This window comes from Patella vulgata, chromosome 8 (genome assembly GCF_932274485.2).
Source record: "Patella vulgata chromosome 8, xgPatVulg1.2, whole genome shotgun sequence".
In the NCBI taxonomy this organism is placed as follows: Eukaryota; Metazoa; Mollusca; class Gastropoda; family Patellidae; genus Patella; species Patella vulgata.
Window position 1 is genome coordinate 48,075,160 of NC_065886.2, and position 21,119 is coordinate 48,096,278.

The 21,119-nt window shown below is 36.2% G+C and overlaps 1 protein-coding gene across 1 annotated transcript in view; it reads left to right on the forward strand.

The window, feature by feature from the left end:
• LOC126829638 (cystathionine beta-synthase) overlaps positions 1 to 20,862 on the forward strand; it is a 196,491-nt gene extending 175,629 nt beyond the window's left edge. The window contains exons 15-16 of the mRNA XM_050559636.2: positions 10,982 to 11,066; positions 13,120 to 20,862. Coding sequence (XP_050415593.1) covers positions 10,982 to 11,066; positions 13,120 to 13,232 — 198 coding nt within the window. The 3' untranslated portion in view covers positions 13,233 to 20,862. The remainder of the gene's footprint in view (positions 1 to 10,981; positions 11,067 to 13,119) is intronic.
• The last annotated feature ends 257 nt before the right edge of the window (positions 20,863 to 21,119 follow it).

The following is a 21,119-nucleotide window of genomic DNA, read 5'->3' on the forward strand; positions in this document are numbered from 1 at the left end:
GAAGAAACAAATGACAAAATGAAATGAAGTTCACATTCATCGATTTATTCCAAATGATCGTTAGACTAAGTAAGGCACAGACTGACCATTATAAGGGTAAAATGATACCCGGGGTCAAACAGCAAAGTTACCACAGCATCACAACCAAGTCAGTAACGGGTAAATCCTCCTCTGTTTGCCAAACAAGCATTGATCCGACGTGGCATACTCCTAATGAGACGTCTAAGGTCATTTTGGTCCAGATTGTCCCATTCCTGTTGCAACGCAGCAGCAAGTTCTTAGACATTGGCAGGACGTTGTTGACGTTGACGTAACCTCTGTCCAAGCATGTCCCAGACATGCTCGATGGGGGAGAGGTCGGGACTCAGTGCTGGCCAAGGTAATGTGGTGATGTTCTGTTGTTGGAGGTAACCTGTAACGATCCTGGCCCTGTGACATCTTGCGTTGTCATCCTGGAAGATGAAACGGCGGCCATGACGTCGTGCGAACGGCACAACATGGACTGCCAAGATGTTGTCCTGGTAGTACTGGCCTGTAACACGCTGATCTGATTTGCTGTGATGACACGATTTCTCAAGGCCAAGGTACGGATAAATCGATCCTGGGCTTGAGTTGTCGCCCTTGGTCGACCTGAGCGTGGTCTGTCCTGTACAGATTGTGTATCACGGTATCTGGACCATAGCCTGCTTATGACAGACTGAGAAACATTCATCGTCCGCGCCACAACCGCCTGTGTTGTGCCGATCTGTAGCATGCCAAGGGCACGTAACCTTTCATTTTGGGTAAGCCGACGCATATCAAAATTTGTTTTCTGGTCACTAAAACAATTAAACAGATGTTTCCACCCTGGAATTCAATGCCACAATGACTGTAACATTCAAAGTCAGAGTCGTGCAAATCTTGGGTTGGACACCCATGATGATCCCAAGCATCACCTGCATTCCATGTGGTAGCTATTGGTGCGTTTGGGCGTCACATGTAACTGGAAATGTTTCTTCTGTTAGGTTCTATAGTGACTTTTTTCGTAGTCATTTGCATATTTTAGTATTATGCCCCCAAAATCAAATATCCCCTACTTTTTTTGAATAGTATACATGGTGGTGACAGTAGTGGTGATGGTGGTGATTAGAGTGGTGGTGATTGACTGAAAAGGATAAATAAACCAATCAAGCACCTGACAATAATTATCAATAAACTATCTTAATAAAGAAACATAAAATAGCATCGAGTGCCTGGAATTTTCTGGGACCTGCACAACCATGTGATAAATCAGTCATGCATGTCGACTGTCAATATCATCGAATAATAATATACGACTATAACACGTTACAAAACTTATGTATTAGATTAAACTGTAACTTAATATGCTGCGGTAATTCATCTTACCATGTTTTATGCCCTCCAAGCATTACAAAACTGGTGCTGAAGACCAGTTGTCAATTAAATAACAGTCTCCCACATCCAGGCTAAACTAAAACAATGACAGGCCTAAATAATCTAGCTTACCTTCTTGCTTAAATCTGATCAAAATTTATGCATTCTTAGACCAAAATATTGTGAAACGAAATCAATATTAACGAAATATTGGGGGTTGGATGGCCGAATGGTTAGCACGCGCGTGCTGTATCATACGGTCTGTCAGTGAGTCAACTGCCGGGGTTTCGATTCCCCGGTTGTACGTGGCAAGGAGTAGGGTCGCCTGTCCAACCTCATGGGTTTTCTCCGGGTCCTCCGGTTTCCTCCCACTGCTAAAGACCCCTACGCGCAAGCGAATTATTGAAATAAAATTGAACCATGTGTTAGTCCCGAAATGACCTAGTTTTTGTCGAGTGGTCGTTAAACCCCATTTCTCTCTCTCTCTCTATTAACGAAATATATAAAAAGATAATTCGTTATAATTTGCATCTTACAATCGTTACATATTGTCAAAAATCGTAATGCCTGTGATTAGAAAACACTATATAGCGTGATATCTGGTATGTTACTATAAAGTGATGGGTATTTTACTACTTCAAAACCAAATTTTCCGTTTTGTCAAAAATACCGACATTAAATCATTGCTAATTATATTAATGTCTGGGTCAAGAACAGATGCGTTTATTGTGCCAGAATTTTCTTTATTTAATAGTAGTTCTGGGGGATATATTTCACTTTTATATTTGTTGAAATTTACGTTATCATTGATATGTGTTATGTCATCAATGTATCGGAAGGTATATCGTTTAGACTTTTAGCTACTTTGTAATCTGTTTTTCATTTGGGGGGTTGGATGGCTGAACAGTTAGCGTGCGCGCGCTGTATCATAAAGTCTGTCATTGAGTCGACTGGCGTGGTTTCAAATCCCCGGTTGTACGTGGCAAGGAGTAGGGTCGCCTGTCCAACCTCGTGGGTTTTCTCCGGGTCCTCCGGTTTCCTCCCACTGCTAAAGACCCCTCCGCGCAAGCAAATTACAGTAGAATCTGTATGAGCAGCCACTCCTATTCAGCGACATCTCCTTGTAACCGGTCACGATAAATTCCCCCCGTAGGAATTCTGTTGTTTCATCTCTTTATTCAACGGTCACTCCTCTAACGTGGCCAGTGGTCACTATTTGACAAATAAATTCAACAAAACATCGCCCATTCAACTGCCATTGTTGAATGATACCATCTTGTCGTTCTTTGTAACACCCCCGCTAATCCCGTGAGTAGTAGTTAATTAACTGGATCCCCACTGTTCAGGTAAAAAGAAATGTAAAAATAACAATCAACCCGGGATTATCTGTTAATTAATCTTTTGTTTTATTAAACGACTAACCTGATCATTGTTTTCACGAGTAACGACACATTATTTGATACTGATTGAATAAAATAAAAGTACCGAGTTTTGTCACGATCATCTAGTATCTCTTTATTTTTAGCGCCTCCTATAATATTACATACAGAGTTACACCCCCTGTAAATAGTGATAAAATTAGCGATGTTTTTTTGTTCATGTGCTTTTTTGATAAAATAAAATGAATTCATCGATTTTCTTCACAAAAATGGATAAATAGTATCGAATGCATCACAATGGTAGGCAGTAGTATCGAAAGTTGGTACAAAATGACAAGTTTACAGAAGTTATGTCCGAGATTTGAGTAAAGAATTTTCGTTCGGCGCAAGATTCAGCGACGGTCAAATTTACCGCTTCCAATGCATTCAAGCGTAATGTTTAATTTATGTCAGCACAAAAAGCACCAAGATGTTATTAAGAGGCCATTCCCGTTATGTTATGTCCGAGAATTTCGTTCGGCGCAAGATTCAGCGACGGTCAAATTTACCGCTTCCAATGCATCCAAGCGTAATATTTAATTTATGTCAGCACAAAAAGCAACGAGATTTTATTAAGAGGCCACTCCCGTTAAGTGGTCAGTTGTGAAAATTCCCTTGGGTGGCTGCTTAATGCAGATTCTACTGTATGTAAATAAAATTAAACCATATGTTAGTCCCGAAATGACCTAGTTTGTGTCGAGTGGACATTGAACCCCATTTCTCTCTCTCTCTCTATCTCTCTGTTTTTCATTTATGATCCTGAAAGCAGAATTTATATTTATGTAAATGTGCATTTGCCATAAATGGGGCGGGGTCAGTTCCCATTGGTAAACCAATAGTTTCCTGTATTATCTGATCCCCAACCTCAAATATGGCATTGTCAATGAGAAAATGTATGATGTTTTGAAACTTTTCTTTATCAAAAACTACAGTGTTGGCATTGCGATGTTTTATAATCCATTTAGCATCTTCTGAGTAAATGGCCATCAAGAACTTTTGCAACAAATGGCTATACAATTTCATAGGATTTAGTTCCGAAGGATTTCTACATGCTTTATACTTATATCTTCTTCTTATGGACCGTTTTGCACTATTTTCTTGAAATTCTGTTAGCTATTTGTCTCTTGTGGACATCAATTTCAGGACCTTGATTTATTATTTCTTGTCGACATATTTGGCACATCGCCAATAATCTTATAAGTATGACATCACAATGGCGACTGTCACCCACTGATTATCAATGTGATAATTGATAATTAGTTGGTCGCAAAATAAGTGCAGTCAGTCGCAAAATAAGTGCAGTCGATCTCAAAATAAGTGCTCACTAAATTAATGAGCTAAACAAACAATGCCAAAATAGAAGGACAAATCCCAAATATTATGTATTTGCATGAATCCGTGCACCTAAATTGCAACGCCAACGGTATAGTATATAAAATAACCCAGTCAACTTGTCATGTTTGAAAAAAAAAACAATCCCTGTGATGGGTATGTTGGTCTAAGAAATTGAGAGACCTTGTTATGAAGATTTTTGTCCCCCGCCTTTCGAAGAAAGCAGGGGACTATTAAAATGGGTTCGTCCGTCTGTCTGTCCGTCTGTCTGTCCGTCACACTTTTTGGGACACAATAACTCTCTTCCTAATTGAGCTAGAATGTTCAAACTTGGTGTATGTTTTTTATTAGGTCAATGCCTTGATGGAGTTCGAAGATGAGCATTTTCCGCTTAGGGTAAGCAGAGATAAGCAATTTGATTGGTTGATGCTTTGGGACACGATAACTCTCTTCCTAATTGGGCTAGAATGTTCAAACTTGGTGTATGTGTTGATTAGGTCAATGCCTTGATGGAGTTCGAAGATGAGCATTTTCCGCTTAGGGTAAGCAGAGATAAGCAATTTGATTGGTTGATGCTTTGGGACACGATAACTTTTAATTGAGCTAGAATGTTCAAACTTGGTGTATGTGTTTATTAGGTCAATGCCTTGATGGAGTTCGAAGATGAGCATTTTCCGCTTAGGGTAAGCAGAGATAAGCAATTTGATTGGTTGATACTTTGGGGCACGATAACTCTCTTCCTAATTGAGCTAGAATGTTCAAACTTGGTGTATGTGTTGATTAGGTCAATGCCTTGATGGAGTTCGAAGATGAGCATTTTCCGCTTAGGGTAAGCAGAGATAAGCAATTTGATTGGTTGATGCTTTGGGACACGATAACTTTAGTTCTAATTAAGTGAGATTGATGAAACTTGGTGTATAGTTTCATTACAGTAATACCTTGACTAAGTTTGATAATGAGCATTTTCTGCTCAGGGTAAGCAGAGCGATACACAATTTGATTGGTCGAGACTTTGGAAAACAATAACTCTCCTACTTTGATTGTCCCCCGCCTTTCGAAGAAAGCAGGGAACTATTAAAATGGGTTCGTCCGTCTGTCTGTTTGTCTGTCTGTCCGTTCCGCTTATGGTAAGCAGAGATAAACAATTTGATTGGTTGATCTTCGAATTGAGTAAATGTTCATGCTTATTGTCCCCCGCCTTTCGAAGAAAGCAGGGAACTATTAAAATGGGTTCGTTCGTCTGTCTGTTTGTCTGTCCGTTCCGCTTAGGGTAAGCAGAGATAAACAATTTGATTGGTTGATGCTTTGGGACACTATAACTTTAGTTCTAATTAAGTAGATAAACAATTTGATTGGTTGATGCTTTGGGACACTTTATACAAACTTTTCCTTTTTATAAGCTCGTTTATATAGTTTATGCTTTAGTTCTTGAAGAAGCTTTCCAATGTATTACCCCTGTAATTCCTCCTCTTTTATCTGTACAATATTTTCGAAAAAAATGAAACGAAATCCACTTATGTATACATTTAGGTTATATTATAGCCTACATGTCCCGACTCAACTTGCCACATTACATGTCATAATATTATAACCAGGTATTGATAAAAGCATCAATTGAGCAATTCCAATACAATCCAATACAATGAATATAGGCAAGGTAAATAAACAAATAAATGGAAAAAACAAATTGAAAAAGAAACTATTATAAATTAATTAAATATGTAGTATGCAATAATGAATTGACATTTAATGACAGAAAGAAAACAGTGAACTTTGCACAACTTGCAGCAAGATGGAAAATAGACCCGTTGATACAACCAAACTCTAGATCTGTAGGCATAGAGCATGTTTTCCCCTTAATATGCTATAATTATTCCATCAAAAACATTGTATGCTTAGACTATAAGTAAAGATATACTGTTTGATTGTTCAATACTTTGTAAAAGATAATTTGTGATAAATTTATATGTGTCCTCTAATTATTTTCCTATTTCGGCGGGGGACATCAGCCTCACTGTTGGCTTGTCATAATTCAAATTATATTATTGATTTTCATACGAATAACATTAGTCGAACAGTTGTTAAGAAGCTATCAGAAGGATAGTTTGTTTCAGAAATATGTAAAAAATCTTTAAATTATGAAATGTTAAGCGATCTATTGAACTTGAACTTAAGAATTTTTACTTGTTGCATATTTAATCCCAGTAAAAATTAAAACGTATTTTACTCAGGTTGTAAGTATTTTCTGACCATCAGAATTCTGCAAAACCTTTCCCCAGACCCCAAAGTCCAGTAAGTGCCCCCGTGAGACAAAGTCCCCTCAATCTGGTTAAAACACAGATCCTATTTCGTTTTGTTTTTATAGTTCAAAATTTTGTTTTACTTGTCTTTACTACACTTTGATCTGGAAGAGTTGTTATTTAACTTGTGTTCTGAATGGTGTCAGGGATAAGCCAATGAAACGGTCTGTTACGGCAAACTTTAGGCATGTTTTTCACGGAACTGTGGGTAATCCACTAGTAACATCAATGCTGATTGGTTAATCAAATGTCTGACGTCATAGGGTCATAAGTCGGTCTTTTGACCCCTGACGTGACCTATGGCTATAACTTGTCAGATCTTCATGGAGTGTAGGCCATCGAAAGTATAAAAAAACAAAATGAAATATAGATCTCTATTTTAATCAGATTGAAGTCCCCTCAGACCCAGTCCCCCAAAATTAAAGGCTCAGTTACATAATCTAAATTTTGTTATGTCATCATTCTTCAACTCCTCTGTCTTATAGAATCTCATCATTATCATATTCACAGTTACAGTGAATCGCCCAGTTAGTAGTACCACTAGTGAGTGGGGCGACAGACTGTAGAATTGATATTTCTACTCTCACAAAACAGGCCTCAAGATTCTGTCCCATTTCTTATCCTCTCGTTAACGATACTTTAGTCCCATTTATCATGACATTGACTAAAAATTTTCAGGCCCAGTCCCAAAAAATTAAAAGGTCAGTTACATATCTGAAAACTATCACCTGTAGTGCTAAGCCCCTGATTATTATTAATATAAAATGGAATAAGCTAATATGTCTGGACTAATCGAGATTAAAATGTCATGTGGTTTTTTCGTCATAGGCCGTGTCTAATTTGCATACTTCGCGGATATTATTTGCTTCGCGGATATTATTTGCTACGCGGAGCCATTCTCGCATACACTCATACAGTACACGGCGGGTTTACCGTTAGTTGCCAGTAACGTTGTTGCTTCTTCCTTAGCCATATTTCCTTCTGACTTGATAAAAAATGTTTTCAAGCTGTTTTCCATGTGTGAAAAAAAAACAAATTACAATTATAAATAAAACCCAGTATAAAAAATTTACAACTTCTACTTCCGTGTCGGTCGTCAAGACAAACAAAATGGCTTCCAAAATATGAACTGGGATTTTTTTCTTTCTTAACTCGAGGCCTGGATTATTTGGGACTACCCCTTTAACTAACATATACTTAATGTCGATCCCAACTAAGCACATAGCTAATGGTAATCTATTATCTTCACTTAACAACAAATTTAGGTCATGCCTACATGTAAATGACCAAAAGCATACTTTCGTGTATAGAAATAAATAGGTAAAAAACCTCAGATGCATGGACCTAAATCACCAGCTGTTTTTATCCAATAATACAAGGTACTGCCTTAAATAGGTGCTAATTTTTCAAAATTTTCTTGGGGCCCTTGGGTGGGCCCCAAACACCACGCCCTTCAAGCCTCCTGCGCCTCCAGCGCTCACGCTGCTTTGCACCGATCGAACTTGGACCTGCGGTCCTCGCTCTACCCTCAATACAAGGCATTCTGATTTTCAATCTCCTCAGGTTGGCATGTATGCCTATAGAGGTCATAATTTTTATCCGATTTAAAAAAAACGTGTTAATATATCACCGTTACACCCTAAGGACGGCTGAGTTCCAATTACGTGAAAATCATCCCAAAACTGACAGACAAAATGGCCGCCCTTCGTTCTCAAATAGCGTAAAAATATGGTATATCAAGGTTGTGGACCCTATCCGATTTTATTGAAACTTGAAATGTAAGTTTATAACACAACGATCTCGGTTCCTGTCGATATTCGCGCACATCGGACTGTAACTTCATGAATTATGGCCCCTGATTGTACGAAAAATTGCGTTTTTAGCTTGTGAACCCTATAGAGGTCATAATTTTTATCCGATTTAAATAAATGTATTATTATATCACCGTTACACCCTAAGGACGGCTGAGTTCGAATTTCGTGAAAATCGGCCCAAAACTGACAGACAAAATGAACGTCCTTCGTTCTCAAATAGTGTAAAAATATGGTATATCAAAGTTGTGGACCCTATAGAGGTCACAATTTTTATCCGATTTTGTAGAAACTTGAAATGTAAGTTTATAACCCAAAGATCTCGGTTCCTTTCGATATTTGCGCATATCGGACCGTAACTTCCTGAATTATGGCCCCTGATTGTAAGAAAAATCACGTTTTTAGCTTGTGGACCCTATAGAGGTCATAATTATTATCTGATTTAAAAAGTCATATTATTATATCACTGTTACACCCTAAGGACGACTGAGTTCGAATTTCGTGAAAATCGGCCAAAAACTGACAGATAAAATGGCCGCCCTTCGTTCTCAAATAGCGTAAAAATATGGTATATCAAGGTTGTGGACCCTATAGAGGTCACAATTTTTATCGATTTTGTTGAAACTTGAAATGTAAGTTTAAAACTGGTTCCTTTTGATATTTGCGCATATTGTTGAAACTTGAAATGTAAGTTTAAAACTGGTTCCTTTCGAATTGTAATTTCCTGAATTATGGCCATTGATTGTAGGAAAAATCACTTTCGTTTTAGCTTGTTTTCTATCCATCTCTCGAAAATGTGGGCGTATCCTGCCTGGCAGCCGCTGGTTTGAGGAAAAAAGGGGGGTTGGAACTGAATGCCAAACAGTACTTATGGAAGCTTTTACGAAAAATCTTTTTGTCTGTTGGGATGGGCATGAGGTTGCTCTAAGAAGAAAAAATAGAATTTTGGAAATTTGCATAATAATGTAGTCACGTGACGTCGTGGCAGCCATTTTGGATTTCTCATTTCTCACTAAAGCTAACACGAAAACGAATTTTTCTCCATGAAATACTTATGAGATATTGTTTTTTTCACTGGATTTTGATAAAGATATATAAAATGAACAAAAATATCAATAGCAGCCATGAGCAATGCCACCACAAACACGCGCATCACGTCTCCCGCTGCCATGACCATGTGCGGATTGCAATACCTTGTTTTTACTTTCACTTTCACTTTCATCCCCAAGTCCCATATCATTATCAATATAGTCAGTCAATAGATCTACACGTTCGGGACTCGGGAATTGCCTACGTCTTTTACGATCCAGCAGGCCAGCATTATTATCAACATCAGAATTATTGTCAGAATCTCCTGCAGACACAGGGCTATCGTGTTCACATTGGGCTTGTTCATCATGCACGGGAGACATAGCTGGCCATGGGCGGAACGTCGCGCAAAAAATCACACACTTCATAATACCAATCACTGTCCTGACTACTATCATTATCAAGTAACTGGAAACGAATTATGTGTATCACCCGCCTCGAAATTGTCCACGTGTTGGTCAGCAAGACGTCATTCACGACTTCGTCGAGAGTGCATCATCTACGTTGTCACTATGCACTCCGCCATTTTACGGTTTGCCGCTTTGAAACACGTGGAAATATGTTTTAGTGTATTGAAAATACAATAGATGGCACTTGCAGTTATGGTACTAATTTTAGCGAGGGCTTTACTGAGTACACGGTAATACCGGGTACGCATATTTTACCGACATGAAAGGGTTAATGAGAGAAATCTGGGCATCTACTCACCACTCACAGATTTCTGTCTACTTTCAGATGTCTGTAGCGCTGATCATTGAACAGTGCCATCACCTGTCTAGTTTGTTCATAAACAGGAGAAAATAATTCATAAATTCAAATGCCATCAAATGTATTAAGACCTGTATTTTGACATTGTATTATTCGAAATATAGAAGCGAAAGAAAGAATACGTAACAGTCACTTACATCCCTCAAGTTCAATTACCGAATGATTTTCAAACAATCCATATGATAGCTTTGTACTAAGAACGTCAATCTCTGCCAAAGCTACGTGATGGAAGTTAGTTTATTTACACCAAGACATTGCGTGATTATATGTGACATAGTAGCTGTGCTATGAAAAAAAATCAGACCAAAACTGTCAGACAAAATGGCCACGCCCCCACCCCCTACCTGGGTACGCAAATAATGTAAACATCTGGTATATCAAGGTTGTGGACCCTCTAGAGGTCACAATTTTGATCCGATTTTGATGAAACTTGAAATGCATGTTCATAACCCAAAGATCTTGGTTGCTTTCGATATCTGATCGAACCTTCCTGAATTATGGCCCTTGATGTTACGAAAAATCGCTTTTTGTTGAGCTTGTTCTCTATCCATCTTTTGAAAAATGTGGGCGTATCCTGCCTGGCAGCGGCTGGTAAAATGAACAGTGGCATAACAGTTCTGCTTTGAAAAGTAGAAAGAACATTGATTATCACATTGACTACAGAAGTGTAATTGTGTGACGAAATGGTAATTATATACCACTTTAATTGAATGCCTCTTTAATTATACGCCACCTTTATTTTCTAATTTAATCTCGCTTGTTGTTTTTATGTATGTTGCATTTGATTACAGGAAAAGAAGAGATTGCCTTTCTGTATCTTGTACAACTGCACAATATATTGCAACAGATACTGTCTAAATAAGACTAATTACTTAACTTTATCTTGCAGATTGAAATGGGTACAACATTGAGTCAGTTATCACGGCTGCTAGATACAGATCACTTTGTTCTAGTTGTTCATGATCAAAGACAATGTAAGTACAACGAAAATAAATGTATTTTATATGCCCACATTACAGTGTGGGCGTATTATGTTCTTGATTCGTCTGTCGTCAACAATTGGCCTGTGTTTGACAGATTCTTTTCAAATTTAGAGTAAAGCATTGTGGTCATGGATATTTAACGTTTTGTGACTTTCGTACCAGTTACGCTCCTTTTCCGAAAACCTCGTGAACACGATAGAGGCTGTAGTTTTTATTGAAAGTTTTTAAATTTGGTCGAAAGGATTTGGGTCATGAAAGGATAAACCCTATTGATTTTCAGAGTTCTGTGACTTTCCATTCCAGAGTTATCCCGTTATCCCCTCTTTTCCGAAAACCTTGTGAACACAATAGAGGCTACAGTTTTTAATGGGAGAGAGAGAGAGAGAGATGGGGTTTAACGTCCGCTCAGGTCATTTCGGGACTAACATATGGTTTAATTTTATTTCAATAATTCACTTGTGCGTAGGGGTTTTTAGCAGTGGAAGGAAACTGGAGGACCCGGAGAAAACCCATGAGGTTGGACAGGCGACCCTACTCCTTGTCACGTACAACCGGGATTCAAAGTTTTTAATGGACGTCAAATTTAGTTTGAAGCATTGGGGTCATGCGAAAGGGAACTCTATGGATATTTAGTGTTCTGGATTTAAAACCCCTTTGCAGAAAACCTTGTGAACGCGATACAGGCTTTAATTTTTATACGCTCACCTGGGTAAAATTGAAGAAGCCTATTGAATTTCGTCAATGTCTGTTACAGCCCTTGTTTAACTCTTGAACGCTCGACAAAAGTTATCATCCGATCTGTATGAAATTTATATGAATCGTTTAAACATGAATTATTCCAGAGGTAAATCTGCCTATTGCAGGTCTTTCTTTAGGCCTGAAATGTCATATAAACTATTAATTAGACATTTATTAACATGAAAAGACAATAATCAACTCTCGATGCCATCTTATCGGTCCGATTTTCATTGGATTTGAATCTAACCTGCTGTTGATGATTAAAATAAAAATATGTAATCGAGACTTTGTTAATTATTGTGACTGTGGTAACAATGACAATCGAGGCTACAGAGATTTTGAAATAAGGTTTTCTCAGCTTAGAGTGAAGCAATTTGACTGAAATTTTCAGCGTAATCGATTTGCATCATCTAGGTTTTATACACCTTGTCGCCCACATTGAAATGTTGACGTATATTGTCGGCCGGCCGGCGTCCACTTCAATTGTTTGTGGACGCTCTAGAGGCTAACGTTACTATCCGATTAGCTTTAAATTTATACACAGTGTTTAAGGTCACAAGACAAAGAATCCTATTCATTTTCACTGATTTCCAATAATTACTGCCAGAGTTATGGTCTTTGATCACATTGAAAAATCTTGTGGACGCTCTAGAGGCTAAAGTTAATATAAATTTTTTAAGGTCATGAGACAAACAATCGAAACAAATTCTAATGTTTTCTTATAATTACTTCATGGGTTATTACTTGTAATCAGATTTTCATGTGTTGTAAATGTTCTCATTACTGACAAAAGAAAAAATATGCGATAAGCTATCTTTAGCATATTCCTTTCAAATTTGGTAGGAAGCATTGGGGTCATTGGAGGACGACCCCTATTGATATTTAGTGTTCTTCAATATTCTATTCCAGAGTTGTGCCCTTTTGCCGAAAATCAGGTGAACGCAATAGAGACTATATTGTAACAGGTTCTTTTTAAATTTGGTATGAAGCATTGTGGTCCTGATAGAATGAACCATATTTATTCTTGAATGATCACCCGTGCCGAAAACCTGATGACGATAACGCCTAGGTTTTTTTAGTGTATTCTGTAAAAGTTTGTTTTGTCACGAGAGGACGAACCATATCAGTTCAGAGTTCCACAACTTTCCCCTGTAGAGTTAAACCCCGTAGCCGAAAACATTTTGAAAACGATATAGGCTACAGTGATTAACAAACTCTTTTCAAATTTTATGTGAAGCATTGTGGATAAACCATATTGATAATCAACATTCAGGTTTTAATGATAATTATATGTTTTTTTTATTAGATGTTGGAGCTAATTCGATTAGTAAGAAGCAGATGATATTTGGTATAGCAACAAGAATAGATCTTCTCAATTTTATTACTCAGCATGCTGGTGATGATACTCCACAGCTTTAAGTCAATCATCCAGTTACATTTAAACTTTATGTGTAGATGTTAACTTTATCCAAGGTTATGGGTCCATTAATAATAATAGGACATAGAAAGTTGATCCTGTTCCTGACTGTGCACCTCAAAAACAGTGTGCCTCTGGAGGCTATCTCAATCATGATTAAAAGCTCAAAAACAAGATCAACTTTTTATGGTTTCTAATATACATAATCCAGAATGACGTCAAATGGGTTTTTCCAAAAAGAAAAACATGTGACGAAGTGCAAACTACTACTCTCACTTTCAGACTATCAAGTAACGAAAATTGGTAACTATGCTGACTAAACAATGTTTGTTGGGGAACTGCAACAGTGCTAGCAAATATAAAAGATATGATCGATGTTACTTTCCATCCATTTCCAAAGCCATCAATTATGGTAAACACCTAAAAAAAAAATTCATATCCCATCCGCCACACCTCACTAAATGAAAAATGAATTCAAGTTAACATCTACATGTAGGCCTAGTTTCTATTCACCCAATGATTTTCCACAAGATGCAAATAATGATCCAGTTTCTGCTGTATGCTTATTTTGAAGGTCCTATTGTAATTGTGAACAACCATTATAACGGTGCTGTTGTATCGAATGGTCATTTTACTTATGCAAATGTTTACATCGTTCATTGTTAATTGATGGCTTCGGACACAGACGATATAATCTTTACATTTATATATGTTGCAGTTCCACACAAATATTGTTTAGTCTGCATGGTTACTAATTTATTTATGTTATTGTTAGACTAAACTTGAAAATGGCAGTAGTACAATAACAATAACAAACAGCAGTGTTTGTTCCATCACGTGACTTTCTATGTCACTGAATCAATATCATATTAAGAGAAAAATGGATATTTTCAAGATATTTCACTTGTAAATATCACATAACACACAATTACTAATTAGAATCAAACCACAACAAAAATTGCTTGACAAAAATTAAGAAAGTAAAAATCAAGTTATGTTTTTTTTTTTACTTTCTATTTTTCACATTTTCAAATTCACTGTAACATTTTCATCTTTGCATTTTCAACTATCAAAATGTCTCCATTGTATTTTCAACCACCCAAATTTCTGCAATCGAACGGGTGGAGGGTGTGATTCCGGATTCAGCCGAAGTTGACATCATAAGACATCAGGGCCCTGTTTCTCTAATAGTTAAAATCCAAAATTTAGTAGATACTTCAATTTTGATTGCCTGTCCAATCTCGTGGGTTTTCTCCGGGTCCTCTGGTTTCCTCCCACTGCTAAAGACCCCTACGCGCAAGTGAAATATTGAAATAAAATTAAACCATATGTTAGTCCCGAAATGACCTAGTTTGTGTTGAGTGGACGTTAAACCCCATTTCTCTATCTCTCTCTCAATTTTGATTGGCTAAGCACTAAAATTAACCTAATATTATCCAATCAAATTACTAAAATTTGAATTTTATCTTAGTTAAAATTTTGTGAAACAGACCCCAGTATTTATCGTCTCGGCTAAAATTAATGCTCCATTGGGTTTTTCATTACTCTTAAGAACTGTCCAATTTTATTGATTAATTTTTTGAAAATATTGTAATAAATTCGTTGGATATTCGGCGCTATATAAATGATAAATTATTATTATAAATTATTTTAATCTTTGACAGTACATTGGTATGAATGGGAGTGGATTACTGGGCTTATGTCTAAAATAAGTGTAACTACAGAGGAGGTGCCTATTAAGAAAAGCTTTGCAGTTATTAAACATTGCAATATTTGCAAACAAGACAATTAGGAATGAAAGAGTATCATGTTTCTGTCATTAAAGAAAGATCTGTAAATTGTGGAAAATTTAAAAAAAAAAATATCCCTGAAAAGTGGTGTGTATTATTGTTATTGCTGAGTCGGTTTCCAAGAATATTTTAATTTACCTTTTCAATCGATCATGATAGTTGTGATTGAACTTAGCCAGTGTCAGTATTGAAATCTAATGGATTACGTAGTTGCTCTTTTATTTATATGTTCAGTTAATTGGAGAAAATGCAATGGAGACAATCTGATAATTGAAAATGCAAAGATAAAAAAGTTACAGTGAATTTTCAAAGGCGAAAAGTATAGAGTGAGAAAATCATAACTAGATTTTACACTGTTAATTTTTGTCTAGTCATTTTCGTTCTAATACAAATATTGTGATTTTCCTGGTGCAAAATATACATAATATGTATTATGTGATATTTACAAGCGAAAAATCTCGAAAATGGCCATTTTTATCCTTTTGGCTATGTAATTTTAACCATGATATTCTCTCTTAATATGACAACGATTCTGCGCCATAACTTTCTGCTTGGAAAACCCCATTTTGATGTCATTCTGGTGTTAGTCTATTGTCATAGTTGTTTTCTTGCAAACACATTTGTTTTTTTGTGGTTATTCGAAGAAAGGAGGGGACTATTTAAATGGGTTTGTCCGTCCGTCACACTTTTTGGAACACAATAACTCTCCTTCTAATTGAGCTAGAATGTTCAGACTTAGTGTAGGTGTTTATTAGGCCAGTGCCTTGATGGAGTTTGAAGATGAGCATTTTCTGCTTAGGGTAAGCAGAGTTAAGCAATTGGATTGGTTGATGTTTTGGGGCACGAAAACTTTGGTTCTAATTAAGTTGAAACTTGGTGTATAGTTTCATCACATCAATACCATGATGAAGTTTGATTATAAGAGCATTTTCGGCTCAGGGTAAGCAAAGCGATAAGCATTTTGGTCGAGTGATAGTGGTGAAACTTTGTGTATAGTTTTATTACATCAATACCTTAACAAGGCTCGATGCTGAAATAGAGACTTCAATCTGATTGGTTGAGACTTTGGAACACAATAACTCTCTTCTAATTGAGGTAAAATGTTCAAAATTGGTGTTGGTGTCTATTATGTGAGTGCCTTGACATAGTTCGATCATGCACATTTTCCACTTAGGCTAAGCAGAGGTAAGCAATTTGATTGGTTGAGACTTTGGAACACGATAACTTTGGTTCTAATTGGGAGAGAATTATTATTATTATTATTATTGTTCGATTTATATAGCGCATAATTACACATAAGTGTTTCTGAGCGCATTCACAACAAAACAGTTCCAAAATCATTTTTGAAATAAATAGGTTTTTAAGTTAGTCTTAAAACTCTGGATGAAAGAGGACTCTAGAAGAGTTTTTGGAAGATCATTCCACATTTTAGCTGCTCTGACGGAGAAAGCATATTCACCAGAACGTTTATTATATTTAGGAATCCTCAATATGCTACGATCACTTGAAGAACGAAGATTGGATCGCTGGGGAGAATAGAAATCAAAGTGTTCTTTTAAATAACTGGGTGCAGTGTCAGAATAAATTGATTTAAACACATTCACAAGAGCTTTAAATTGAACCCTCACTCGAACTGGAAGCCAATGGAGTTTCTGTAACTTAGCTGATATATGATCAAATTTTCGTGTTCTAGTTATGATACATGCAGCACTGTTTTGCTCTATTTGTAGTTTGTTTAAAGCTGTTTCTGGTGCTCCTAATAGAAAAGAATTTGCATAGTTCATATGCGATGTTACTAATGCTCTAACAACACTCTGGCAAGCATCAATATTAAGATTAGAGCGTGTTCTCGAAAGAGCTCTCATTTGAAGATGCATTTTCCGTATGATACTATTGATTTGGGGAACTGGGGACATAAATTCATCGGTCACATAGCCAAGATTTTTAGCCTGCGTCTTGGGAGATATAGAGCAATCACCTATCTGAATGGAATCCACTTTAAACAATTTACTGGATTGTGATTTTGATGATATGACAAGAAATTTGTATTTGTCATCGTTAAGTTTTAGCCTATTTCTGGTCATCCATCCTCAAATGTCATTTAAGACAAGACTCTAGTCTAATGTTAGAATCCTTTAAGCAAGATAGTTGTTGTGTTGAAAGTAGTCATATATTTGGGTGTCATCAGCAAAGCCATGGTTTTGTACCCCATGTCTTATGATTTGACCAATTGGAAGAATGTATAGAAGAAAAAGTAGAGGTCCCAATACAGATCCTTGTGGAACAACGATCCTAACAGCACAGGGTTGAGACACATGACACTCTGAGTATAGATTCATTATATCAATACATTGACTAAGTTCGATAATGAGAATTGATAAGTTCAATGATTAGTATTTCCCATTAAAGCTAAGCAGACCTAACCAATTTCTTTGATCGATGCTTTGGGACAAGATAACATTGATTCTGACTGACGGAGAGTGATCAAACTTATTGTATAGTTTCACTCACTACCAGGTACTTCAAAACCTGAGTTTGACAGTGAAAATTTTATGCTTAGACTTAAACATAGATAATCAGTTTGATTACTCGATACTTTTGAAAAAGATAAATGTGCAATTAATTAATGTGTCATCTGTTCATTTTGTGATTCCGGCAGGAGACATCAGTCTCACTGTTGATTTGTTTTATTAGTGTTTCAATTTCAATGCTTATTATAAAAAAAGGAGGGCTTAATTTCTATGCATACATTATCATTTTTGAAAGTTACTAATGCAATACATTAAATATGATCTGACAGAAAAACTATTTTGATCTAATGCTTGTTACTTAATGCTAAGATCTAGTATGTGATAAAGTTTGTACTCACACAGATACATAAATAATTGATATTTTTTTAAAGGAGAGTTATATAATTATATAAAAACTAGGTGATGCGTGAATTGCTTTTTATAGTTTTCTTGCTTTTTTCAAATCCTATGCAGTTAATTCTTCTTACGAAAAGTTATGGGTTCGAACTGATATCCTGTGATGACCCTTAGTCTTCATAAAAATTATAAGTCTGTATATCAATGTGTTAGTTTTCATGCAGGATCATTTTCACCAAGAAATAAATGTAATATCTTTTTTTGTAATATATTGGAAATAACCTATAGATTATTTTTTTGTAATATATAGGAAATAATCTTAGATTCTGACTGTCAGTGAGATCGACCAGTTGACTGTCAGTGAGATCGACTGACTAGAAAACTTAAATGCTGTATAGCCTAATTAGAATTTCAAAGAATTTAACCTTTAATCACAATAAATACAGTTAAATTTATATGTGGAAAAACACAAGAAAGTAATATACAAATGCGGATAATGCTAAACATTGTCACTGTTTGGGCAACATTTTTAAGTGAACGCCTAGTTTCAACGACCAGTGAATTCTTGTCGAAACGTCGTGTGTATATAATATAGTGATTGTTATCCATAGAACTGTGTTGTGTTATATGTAATATGAGATTGGGCGGGAGACATTAGACTGTTGGCTTTTGTTTTCATTGCATTTCTGAATGTATATAAAACTCTTCTTTTTATACACCCACATGGAAATTTGGTCATATATTGCCGTTAGTAAAACTAAGAATCCTATTGAATTTCCGCGATTTCCATGAATAGATTCTGGAGTAATGGCCCTTATTTTACTTTGTTGAACCTTTTGAATGCTCTATTGACAAAAGTTATCATCCGATCCGTATAAAATTCACGTGTATTATTTACATTAGTAAAACGGAAGAGCCTATTTAAGCTAATTAATTCTAAGAGTTGTGACCCATTTTTATATGCCCACATGGAAATGTGGTCGTATATTGCTGTCGCCCCCGTCCGTCCGTCGATTGTCCACAATTTCTTGTGAACACTCTATCGTTTACATTTATCATCGGATTGTTTTGGTTGTTTGCATTAGTGAGATGAAGAAGCCGTTAATTTCTTCTGGAGTTATTAACCGATCGGTATGAAATTTATATGAATGGTTTAAATTAGTAAAACGAACAAGCCTATTGAGTTTCAGCAAATTTCCGTTAATTACATCTAGAGTTATGGCTCTTGTTTAACTTTATTGAATCGTGTGAACGACAAAAGTTATCACTTAATCTGTTTGAAATTCATATGCATCATTTAAATTAGTGAAATGAAGAAGCCTATTGAATGTCAGCGATTTCCATCAATTACTTCTAGAGTTATGGCTCTTGTTTCACTTTGTTGCACCTTGTGAACGCTCTAACGACAAAAGTTATCAACCGATCTGTATGAAATTTATATGCATCATTTAAATTAGTAAAACAAAGAAGCCTATTGGATTCCAACAATTTCCGTTATTATCTGATCTGTATGAAATTTATATGCATCATTTAAATTAGTAAAACAAAGAAGTCTATTGAATTTCAGCAATTTCCGTTAATTACATCTAGAGTTAAGGCTCCTGTTTCACTTTGTTGAATCTTTTGAACGCTCTAATGACAACAGTTATCATCCGATCTGTTTGAAATTGATATGCATCATTTAAATTAGTGCAACGAAGACGCCTATTGAATTTCAGCAATTTCCGTCAATTACTTCTAGAGTTATGGCCCTTGTTTTACTTTGTTGAACCTTGTGATTGTTCGAACGACAAAAGTTATCATCTGATCTGTATGAAATTTATATGCATTATTTGAATTAGTAAAACGAAAAAGCCAGTCGAATTTCATCAATTTCTGTAGATTACTTCCAGAGTTACAGCCCTTGTTTTAGTTTTTAGAACCTTGTGAACCCTCCAACGAAGAAAATTATAATGTCATCTGTATGAAATTGTCTATTAAATTGCCCTAATTACCTACAAAAAATAAATATGCGACAACCCTTGTCGACTGCTCGGACGATTTAGCTGCTGTTGGATGGCAACCTATCTTTCACTTTGTAGAACCTTGCGTTCGCTCTAATGACTAAAGTTATCATCAGATCTGTATTAAATTGATATGCATTATTAGAATAGTAAAACGAAGAAACCTTGTCAACTGCACGGACAATTTAGCTGCTGTAGGCTTATGTTTCGTTGCCTGGCAGCCTATGGTTTTTAAATGTCCACTTGAGAATATTTGAATTCGTACACAAGATTTGCAATTTATTTTCTTTGGCTTAATTTATTAAGTATTAATACAAAAAACATAGTCCACTTGAGAATATTTGAATTCGTACACAAGATTTACAATTTATTTTCCTGTGTGTATGTGTGTGTGTCCATGCTTTGCCTATAGGCTGCAATTCCTAACTGATCATCTTGAAACTTTACATACTCATTCCTTATATCCTAAAGATGATCTCTATTGTTTATGATGCATGCGCGACCCCCAGGGGCAGAGCCACGCCCATTTCTTGTGTTGGTTTTTCGTCTACAATCCGGATTTCTTAACGTATCATCTTGAAATTTTACATAATTATTCCTTATACCCTAAGGAACATCCATATTTCTTCAAACAAGGACAACTTTGCACTGAAGTAATCCGGTGCCGCATCGCAATTGTATAGGCGTAGGTACATATCACTTACCGTCATACAGCTGAGGCTAGATGTAGAGTAACGGAATCTGCCGAGGTTTGCCGAGTGGCTCAACTCCCAGGGGCAGAGCCACGTCCATTTTCTTTTTGTGTGTCTCTGTGTCGCCTACAGGCTGGAATTCTTAATCGATTGTCTTGAAAACTTTTCATACTTATTAAGGATGACCAATATTTATATGTCTTTGACTTAATCTCATTATTTCTGTGTATTTATATATATATATATATCTCTACTTGAAATAAAATATTCTTTAAACCACTGTTTAACCCTAGGTATATGCAATAAAAAGGAAAGTATGATTAATAGTGGGTAGTAACTTCATAGTCTGCTGGAAAAAGGTCCCATCAAAGCAAAGTTGGTCTCAAATGAAAGGTGGGGATCGCAGGTACTCTAGAAAAAAAAATGAACCATCATGATCGCTTGGGAAAAAATTTTGGGGTGGGGTCAAAGGTCATGGTCGACCAATAAAAAAAATAAAAAAACAGTCAAAATCGCAAAAACTATCAATGTTCGACC